This window comes from Carassius gibelio, chromosome A10 (assembly GCF_023724105.1).
Source record: "Carassius gibelio isolate Cgi1373 ecotype wild population from Czech Republic chromosome A10, carGib1.2-hapl.c, whole genome shotgun sequence".
In the NCBI taxonomy this organism is placed as follows: domain Eukaryota; kingdom Metazoa; phylum Chordata; class Actinopteri; order Cypriniformes; family Cyprinidae; genus Carassius; species Carassius gibelio.
This window is the reverse complement of record NC_068380.1, coordinates 240,714-251,207: the sequence shown is the minus strand read 5'-3', so window position 1 is coordinate 251,207 and position 10,494 is coordinate 240,714. Positions and strand designations below refer to the sequence as shown.

At 46.1% G+C, this 10,494-nt stretch overlaps 1 protein-coding gene across 1 annotated transcript; it reads left to right on the top strand.

The window, feature by feature from the left end:
• The first annotated feature begins 100 nt into the window (after positions 1–100).
• Positions 101–7,950, top strand: LOC128020585 (dual specificity tyrosine-phosphorylation-regulated kinase 1A-like). Its single transcript, XM_052607214.1, has 8 exons — positions 101–313; positions 396–543; positions 1,119–1,405; positions 1,488–1,634; positions 2,365–2,505; positions 2,597–2,900; positions 2,981–3,069; positions 6,263–7,950. The coding sequence occupies exons 1-8, from the start codon at positions 101–103 to the stop codon at positions 6,842–6,844; spliced, it is 1,911 nt and encodes a 636-aa protein (XP_052463174.1). The 3' UTR covers positions 6,845–7,950.
• Positions 7,951–10,494: the final 2,544 nt, after the last annotated feature.

Sequence of the window (10,494 nt, the reverse complement as noted above, 5' to 3'; positions counted from 1 at the left end):
TGGTGTGTGTGTGTGTGTATGATGATGATGATGGTGTGTGTGTGTGTGTGTGTGTGTGTGCGTGTGTATGATGATGATGCTGATGATGATGCTGATGATGATGTGTGTGTGTGTGTGTTTGCAGGTATACTATGCAAAGAAGAAGCGTCGTCACCAACAGGGTCAGGGCGAGGACTCCAGCAACAAGAAGGAGAGGAAGATTTACAACGACGGCTACGATGACGACAACTTTGACTACATCGTTAAAAACGGAGAGAAGTGGATGGACAGATACGAGATTGATTCTCTAATAGGCAAAGGCTCGTTCGGTCAGGTCCGTGTCTCTCAGCTCCGCTAGTAAAGACTCGTGAGGTGTGTTTGGGTTGGTCTGACGTGTGTGTGTTGGTCTCTGGCAGGTGGTGAAGGCCTATGACCGCGTGGAGCAGGAGTGGGTCGCCATCAAGATCATCAAGAATAAAAAGGCCTTTCTGAATCAGGCTCAGATTGAAGTCCGACTGCTGGAGCTCATGAACAAACACGACACCGAGATGAAGTATTACATCGGTAATGTGTGACTCTCATCCCAGAATACATACTGCCGGCCGTCTGTGTTTACACTCTGACCCTTGCCAGAACTCTCTTCTTTCTATTTGACCAATATGATCTGATAAAAGATATGTTAGATCACGTAATGGTCATTTACTACGTCAGGATGAACAGTTTTGGGGTTGTGTCACAGTTTGTGTTTTGAAGAGTACCGTTGATGAGGAAACAGAGACGGGTTTACTGCACAAGAACAGGTCTGTGTGAGGACTAGTGGTATTTGATTTGGCAGATGCTTCCATCCAAAGGGACTTCAAACTGATTTACCATACAGAAGCAACATTATTATTATTTTTATTATTATTATTATTATTATAGAAGGAATATTGAGTAAATGAGAAGCGTAACCATGGAGAAGCAGAACACTGACTGTAGATGAATGGAGTTTGGAAACTCTCCATAGGTCTCCATGGGACGGTGTGTTCTGTGTCTCAGGTGCTGTGTGTAACCTTCATGACGTTCATTTCTGTGTCATCACTCAAGTATTTCACTCATTATCACACTTTAACACCGTTGTGTCTTTCCTTCTCCTCCAGTTCATCTGAAACGCCATTTTATGTTCAGGAACCACTTGTGTCTGGTCTTCGAGATGTTGTCCTATAACCTGTACGACCTGCTGAGGAACACTAATTTCCGCGGCGTGTCTCTGAACCTGACGCGTAAGTTTGCTCAGCAGCTGTGCACCGCGCTGCTCTTCCTGGCCACGCCTGAGCTGAGCATCATCCACTGTGACCTCAAGCCCGAGAACATCCTGCTGTGCAACCCCAAGAGATCCGCCATCAAGATCGTGGACTTCGGGAGCTCGTGTCAGCTGGGACAGCGGGTGAGACCCATGCTCTCCGAGTCTGTGTGTGTTCGACTGCTCCTCCAGCTTCATTCAGTAACACAGCCGTGTGTGTCCTCAGATATACCAGTACATCCAGAGCCGGTTCTACCGCTCGCCCGAGGTGCTGCTGGGAATGCCCTACGATCTGGCCATCGACATGTGGTCTCTGGGCTGTATCCTGGTGGAGATGCACACCGGAGAACCTCTGTTCAGCGGCGCTAACGAGGTGAGTCCTGACCGAACACTTCCTGCAGGAGACCGAGGACACTTACAGATGTGTTTCAGATCAGATGAAAGCGGAAACACAACTTCATTCCAGTGATACTGAAGTATGCTGCTGCCTTAGAGATTGAACTGAGCCGCTCCACACACACTGGTCCAGGCTGCCGTTAATGTGATCATTATACTCACTGACCGAATTGTAAACAATATTTCATTTATTTTACATGAAATTATATTTTGCTGAATGTGTTTTCTGCTGGTACCTTGTCTTGTTTAGGCCTGTCATGGATAAATATGACAATAAAAGAACCAGTAGCAGCAAGTCCTTTAATAAATGATTAATTAAATCATTTCAATCAAATGATTCATTCACACTGGCTGATTCAATTAGAAATGAAGCGTGTGACTCTATGAATGGATCATTGAAACGTTGGTTCACTCGATTGGTTCAGAAGCAGCTCTGATTATACTGCATCCATGCGTTCAGTCTAATAATCCGTCATCTGTCAAACACACAACAAAACACAAGAGTACAGTGGTCCTGAAAATGTTGGTGCTGTAACAACCGTATCAGAATACAAGGCTCAAAACACTGTACATTTAGTCTGAGCGAGTGTAAATCTGAAGCCCTGGTCAGAGCCGGCCGGTGTGAACACATCATTAGCACCGAGCTCTGACTCCTGGGATTGAGATGTAGTCGTCTTCTTCCCGTCTGTGATGGATGTTTGTTGCAGGTGGACCAGATGAACAAAATCGTGGAGGTGTTGGGCGTCCCTCCCAGTCATATCCTGGAGCAGGCGTCTAAAGCCAGGAAGTTCTTTGAGAAGATGTCTGACAGCACGTGGTGTGTGAAGAAGACCAAAGATGGCAAAAGGGTGTGATTCCTTCTTTACTCTGATCTTGTGGTCGGCTCTGTTTGTCTGGTGATGCTGACTCTTCTCGTCTCTCTCGTGTGTGTGTGTGCAGTATAAACCCGCCGGCTCCCGGAAGCTGCACAGTATTCTGGGTGTGGAGGCTGGTGGCCCCGGCGGGCGGAGAGCTGGAGAGTCGGGTCACGCTGTCGCAGACTACCTGAAGTTCAAAGACCTGGTCCTGCGGATGCTGGACTACGACCCCAAGACCCGCATCCAGCCGTATTACGCTCTGCAGCACAGCTTCTTCAAGAAGACGGCAGACGAAGGCACCAACACCAGCAGCAGTGTGTCCACGAGTCCAGCGCTGGAGCAGTCGCAGTCGTCTGGAACCACGTCCAGCACCTCGTCCAGCTCAGGTCAGAGAGCACTGCTGTCACACACTGATCTGAGATCAGGACGTCTGCTGTCACTGACTCCAAACATTGTGTGTTTGCAGGAGGATCATCTGGAACGAGCACCAGCGGCCGAGCACGCTCCGACCCGACCCACCAACACCGGCACAGCGGAGGACACTTCAGTGCAGCGGTGAGCACTCACACACACACTCTCACACACACACACACACACACACACACACTCTCACACTCACACTCACACACACACGCACTCTCACACACACATACACACACACACACACTCACACACTCTCACACACACACACACACACACACTCACACACACACACACACTCTCACACACACACACACACACACACTCACACACTCTCACACACACACACACACACACACACACACACACACACTCACACACACACACTCACACACACACACACACTCTCACACACACACACACACACACACTCACACACTCTCACACACACACACACACACACACACACACTCACACACACACACACACACACACACTCACACACACACACTCACACACACACACACACTCTCACACACACACACACTCACACACACACACACACTCTCACACACACACACACACACACACACACTCACACACTCTCACACACACACACACACACACACACACACTCACACACACACACACACTCTCACACATACACACACACACACACTCACACACTCTCACACACACACACACACACACACTCACACACACACACACACTCTCACACACACACACACTCTCACACACACACACACACACACACTCACACACACACACACACTCACACACTCTCACACACACACACACACACACACACTCACACACTCTCACACACACACACTCTCACACACACACACACACACACACACACACACACTCTCACACACACACACACACACACTCACACACACACACACACTCACACCAGTGTTAATTTTGACACGAAATTTTAATTTAGTTTTAGTCTTAGTCTTTTGACTATAATTCTTTTTAGTTTTAGTCAAGTTTTAGTCATCTGATTTGTTTTAATTTTAGTCTTATTTTAGTCGACTAAAATTGCTTGGTATTTTAGTCGACTAAAATTGCTTGGTATTTTAGTCGACTAAAATAAGACTAAAATCAATAACAGATTTACTAGACAATTTTTTACAGCTGGTATAGGAAACAAACTTAACCAAAATATATAAAACACAAATTCAACTTTATTTCAACACAACTGTCTTTATTTCGATTCAAAAGCTTTTATGCAGCAACAAACACTGTCATGATAATGTAAACAATAACTAGCTGCCAATTGACCATCAATAAAAGAAAAATAACGTTAGGTCCAGGACCTTAAAGCTTACAGCTGAGCTGAACAATAAGTGCATACATTTAAAGTAAATATTTAATAAGTTGGCAGCTAGGTGGATAAAAAAAGTAACAAGATTTTATAAGGTATTCATTTGTCTAGCAATATTGTATGTTTTAAATACTACAATATTGCTAGATTAGTATGTATAATGATAGGATGTGAACATTCATGTTTCACATGACTAATATAGAAATATTTGTGATATTGTCAACAAGTAGAACATTATAAAATATACTAAACATTAGTATTAATCAAATGTATTTATCATGATATTACGTATTAGTATTGTGCTCGCATCTAATTTGAAGGGGCTATTTTACAGTACTTTTCAGTTCGTAATATTTAATGCTACAACATCTACGCAATGCACTATTCCAATTTTGCTTAGCTCAATAAACAAAAGAACATCGTTGTAAAATTACATTTGAGAAAATGTCCGGGTGGCTCATCTGTAAATGTCTTTTCAAATTGGTTGTGTTCTTGCCACGAATGAGCGCTCCGCGTGCTTTACACTTTGTTTTGTTTTGTTCGTCGTCAAACGTGAAGTGAGCTGTGGACATTTTGTCGCTCTTTTAGACAGTAGGGGCTTTAAGCAACAGCTGCGAATGGAACGGCTACAGCGACCGGAAGTTTGCCGTCACACCGCTGTAGCCAAGAACGTAAAAGTCACTAAGCAATGGTAAAACAGAACAGCGCAACGCAGCATTAATTCATTTATTGAGATCCAAAAAAATATATAATTTAAAAAAGCAAGAGAAGGATTGCTTTTGGCGTTAAATGACAATCTTTTGTCAGAAGAGGAGTTTTTAATATTGTATGATGTAAATAAGTCTAAAAACATAACATTTATTTACCTAACCTCTCACGTTGTAGCGACTCCGGCAAATCAGCTGTTCTCCCGTAGTAGACCGTTAAATTAGAACGTCACAAAGTAGCAGTTAAATTCGCGCAGGCGCAATACAACGCCAGAATGGCGTTGCCGTTCCACCAGAGGCTGTTGCTTAAAGTCCCTATCACCTCTTCGAATGCCGACTTCCCGGGAGCTCATAAAAACTGAAAACCTTCGCTTCACGTCTCAATAAGTCAGGCTCTGATTGGTTCTCTTCTCTCATGCAGTCTGTTCTGTTTTGCCGGTTCTTTTGCTCATTCCTCGCATCTCTCCCGTCTGCTGATTTGATTTTCGTCACAGTCTATTTTCGTCTCGTCCTTTATTCGTTGACGATAATGTCAATCAATTTAGTCATATTTTTATTCTCCATCAGTGCCTTCTATTTTAGTTTTTTGTTTCGTTTTCGTCGGCAAAAATATATTCGTGACGAAAATAATGACGAAAATATTTAGTCAACGAAATTAACACTGACTCACACACACACACACTCACTCACAGACTCACACACTCACACACAGACACACACACACACACACAGGGGAGGACACTTCAGTGCAGCGGTGAGCAGACACTCACACACACTCACACACACACACACACACACACTCACAGACTCACACACACACACACACTCACACACACACAGCGGAGGACACTTCAGTGCAGCGGTGAGCACACACACACTCACACACACACTCTCACACACACTCTCACACACACTCACACACACACACACTCTCACACACACTCACACACACACACACAGCGGAGGACACTTCAGTGCAGCGGTGAGCACACACACACACACTCTCACACACACTCTCACACACACACACACACACACTCTCACACACACACTCTCACACACACACACACACACACACACACACACTCTCACACACACACACTCTCTCTCACACACACACACACACACACTCTCACACACACACACACTCTCACACACTCTCACACACACACACACACACTCACAGCGGAGGACACTGACACATTGTTAGCTGCATGATCGTCCGAGCCGAGCTGAGATGTTGACCTGTGTGTGTGCTCTTCCTCAGGCGAGACAGGGCTTCGCTCCGGCGCTGGGGTGGGTGGGAGGAGACGGACTCCAGCAGGCGTCCGGAGAGACTCACCCCGTCCAGGAGACCACCTTCAACGTGCCCCCCCACCAGCCCAAGGCTCTGCACCCCCACACGTCCCATCATCACCATCATCATCATCACCACCCTCCAGCGCAGCACGGTCAGGGCCCCGCCCGGCCCCGGCCCCGCCTCTACTCGCCCTCCCACAGCGCCTCCACACAGGACTCTATGGAGGTGACCCCCGGACACCTGTCCATGACCTCGCTGTCTTCCTCCGCCTCATCCTCGTCCACATCCTCGTCCTCCACCGGGAACCATCACTACGCCTACCAGAGCCGCCCGCTGCCCCACGGCCTGGGCTTCGGCCACAACAGCAGCATGACTCTAGGACTGGGTGCCTTCTCTAACCCTCGGCAGGAGACGGGCGTGCCGGGTCACCCCTCGAACTCTGGGCCGGGTCACTACATGTCTGAGACTCACATGGGCCTGCGGCCGGGCCTGGAGCGCGAGGAGTCGCCCATGGTGTGTGTGCAGCCCAGCTCAGTGGCCAGCTCCTGACTCCTCTCGTCTGAGAGCGTGTGTTTGTTTGATTAAAGCTGCTGGAACGGGGCGAGAGCCGCCCGCGGACGCCTGACACGAGGCTTTCCTCCTCTGACCTTTGCTTCTGTTCTCCGATTCTCCGATGGTTTCAGATGTGCACGGGAGCGAGAGCGTCACGGCCAACCCACCCCAGTCCCCCACCGCGCTCGCGTCTTTTCTTCTTCACGTCGTGCAATCGTGTGCTTCGAGCGGAGCTTTCCCAGAGTGCAATGAGACCCGTGACGGGCGTGTGCGGCCGCGGGCAGCGCTGCTTTCAAATGGCCTTATCGTTACGGACAGAATGAAGACGAGCCGGACGTTTCTTCTAGTGACAAAAGCTTTCATGTATTTTTGACGTGCGAACACCCTTCATTCACGACACGGTGATCCGAGGCCTTTCTTCACTAGAGATCCAGCGTGGGGCGTCACAGGCCGAGTCCCTTCCCGCTCTTCTGTTGTGCTCAGCATGTGTGTTTTACTTCAGCCCTTTCGCTTCTTTGATTTGGCTTCACGATTATGCTGTGAATTTTACACCACTTTTGTTTCTCCCTTTTGATAATTTATTGTACCAAAGGCGTTTTTTTATAGAACATAGATGTCTGCAACCAATGTAGCAGTTCTGCACTTTGAAGCAAAGGTGTGTGTCATGTCAGAACTGGAAGTGATGTTTGAATCCTGGACGCCATCGCTTGCGAAATTCTGTCGCTCTGTTTTTCTTTCTCTTCATTTGCTCTCACCAGACGGCGGCGGCACGAGCTGCAAGCGTTTCCCGTCGGTGGTCTTGTGTTGATTTGTCTCTCACGGGACGGTGGACGTGGACTCGAGCTGCTCGGCTGGTCCCAGAGCAGCTGGACAGTGGGAGATCCTCTCGGCCGGACGCCGCCGGTGCTGCTCTCGATCGCTCTCTCCGTCCGTCCGTGTGTGCGCTGGTGACGGTTGCGAGCGGACCCATGGTTCTCTAGAGTTCCTGTGGAGGGAGTCCATGAAACAGGCTTCAGGTGTTTACTTTGTGACCCCATTTTAATAGCTGAAATAGAATTTATGTACATATTTATATTTTTTTAATAAAGGAAGTTTAGAACTCACTACTTTTTTCCTAATGGTATTTTGAGTACATTTACGTCAACTTGGTAACATGCAGTGGAAGTTCTCTGTGGTAGTCGATGGGTATCAGTGCTTCCAGGCCAAAGTAGATGATGAAGACCACGCTAGTACAAAAGCAAGACTCTAGGGTTGAAACGGGACGGAGAGTAGATCTTCAGACTTTAATCTTCTAGACAGGGTATCTATCGTGTGTGTGTGTGTGTCCCAGTCAGAACGGCTTCACATGATCCTCTGCTCCAGCGCTGACCAGTGTACACCGTACAGGAGCTAACTCTTGTTTAGATGATCTTACAGCAACATGCTTCAAGAAATGGGTCCAGTGTGTGTTTGTGTGTGTGTGTGAGAGAGAGAGAGAGAGAGAGTGTGTGTGTGTGAAAGAGAGAGAAAGAGTGTGTGTGAGAGAGAGAGTGTGCGCGTGTGTGTGTGTGTGAGAGAGAAAGAGTGTGAGTGCGCGTGTGTGTGTGAGAGAGAGAGAGAGAGAGTGTGTGTGTGTGTAAGAGAGAGTATATATGTGTGTGTGTGTGTGTGTGTGTGTGTAAGAGAGTGTATATATGTGTGTGTGTGTGAGAGAGAAAGAGTGTGAGTGCGCGTGTGTGTGTGAGAGAGAGAGAGAGAGTGTGTGTGTGTGTAAGAGAGAGTGTATATATGTGTGTGTGTGTGTAAGAGAGAGTGTATAAATGTGTGTGTGTGTGTAAGAGAGAGTGTGTGTGTGTGTGTGTGTAAGAGAGAGTGTATAAATGTGTGTGTGTGTGTAAGAGAGAGTGTGTGTGTGTGTGTGTAAGAGAGAGTGTGTATGTATGTGTGCGTGTGTGTGTGTGTGTGTGTGTGCTAACTCCTGCTAGCATTTCAGGTCACATGTTATGATTTGAGATCTCTCTCCCTGGTCAGATTACCCCCTCTCCTTCCCGTCCGGTCCGCATCCTCACTCCTCGTTTGGTTCCAGGACATGTGATGATGATGATGATGTAAACAGAACGACAGACAGATATCTGGGATCTGTATCCACAGGTTGTAAGATCAGGACTCTGTGTAAAGTAAAGTGTCACTGAGGGGCAGTAATGGACAAACCCTTTGTACTATATTCAAGCGGTCTTATGTATGATTATAAAAACACAAAGTTGCTTAACTTGTACCTGGTCTTCTCTCTTTTCTTCATGTCAAGTTGTTTGGTGTCTGAGAATCCCACATCGTGTACTCGATCTCAGCTCTCGAGATGTGTGGCCTCCACTAATGCACACATGAGGGTGAAGCATCATGGGAAATGAATGAACGTGCATTAAATGTGTGTCTGGTTTCAGAAGAGGTCAGTCATACTTCAGGACTATTCAGTAAAATGTGATTCGTACCCAGAGCTCAGGACGTGGTTCACTCATGGTGCTCTGTGGTGAACTTGAAGGTAGTTTTCAGTGATTGTTCTCGACTATTCTAATAAACCTGCGGGACTCTGGCCTTTATAAAGGACTACAATTACTGAAAGCTTGTATGAAGAATGTGTGATCACAGCTAAACTCACAGAATGGCTAATATATCAGACAACCACTGTATGCAAACAAGTGCTTTCTGTGAGTTTCATTTACAATGCGTTTGGTTCTCTGGGAATCGAACCCATGACCTTGGCGTTGCTGGCATCATGATCGACCGTTCTAAGCTTCTGCTGTTTTCTTAAATTTATATAAAAACATAATTTTTACTTTTTATATGCAAAATAAGATTTGCATGCTTATTATTTTTTTCGTTTTTTATAACATTTTTATAAGTCCCCGGATGGTCTACTATTTCAGGTCGATGTTTTAAGTGTGGATCACTGAAATGTATATTCTCTTTCTCTATGTGTGGATCCGTGCACATTCTAATTACCCATAATCCATTGGGCTTTGGTGAAGGATTCGCTTCAGAACTACAAACACGAATAAAAAGTGTAAAAAAAAAAAAAAAACTACAATCATGGCGGATATGCATGACCGACGTTTAGATAAAAGGGTTTGAGTTACTAATAATCAGCATAATGAGTTACTAATAATCATATATATATCAACGGGCAACTTATTTTCTCTCAGATACGGTAGGATATTAAAATAAAATGTGGAGGATACAGGCAAGATGATTGACAGGCCAGTTTACAGTTTACAGTGACAGCTCGAGTGTATCTAGAGCCCTCCTTTGAAGATGCAATTCTATGAAGCGATAGTTTGTCCTAAAGTTTGGATTTTGTTCTGCTACACACTCAAAAGTGTGTACTTTTTTTTTTTTCCACGAAAAGAGTACACACACTACAGGCGTAGTAGAAGTAGGCACCGGGTTTAATCCGTAGCGCCTGTGATTAATTCGTTATGGCCAGCGCAGAGAAAAGTAACTGGTATCACGTGACACATCTACGCGTTACTATTATTATAATGACACTGACAAGTTTCCTCAGACATCCAACCGACACGAGGCGGATAGTATGAATAGCTAGAGAGTATTTATTTTTTTCTATATAATTTTTTTACGATATATAAATTATATTGGCGACGGTGACGTAACGG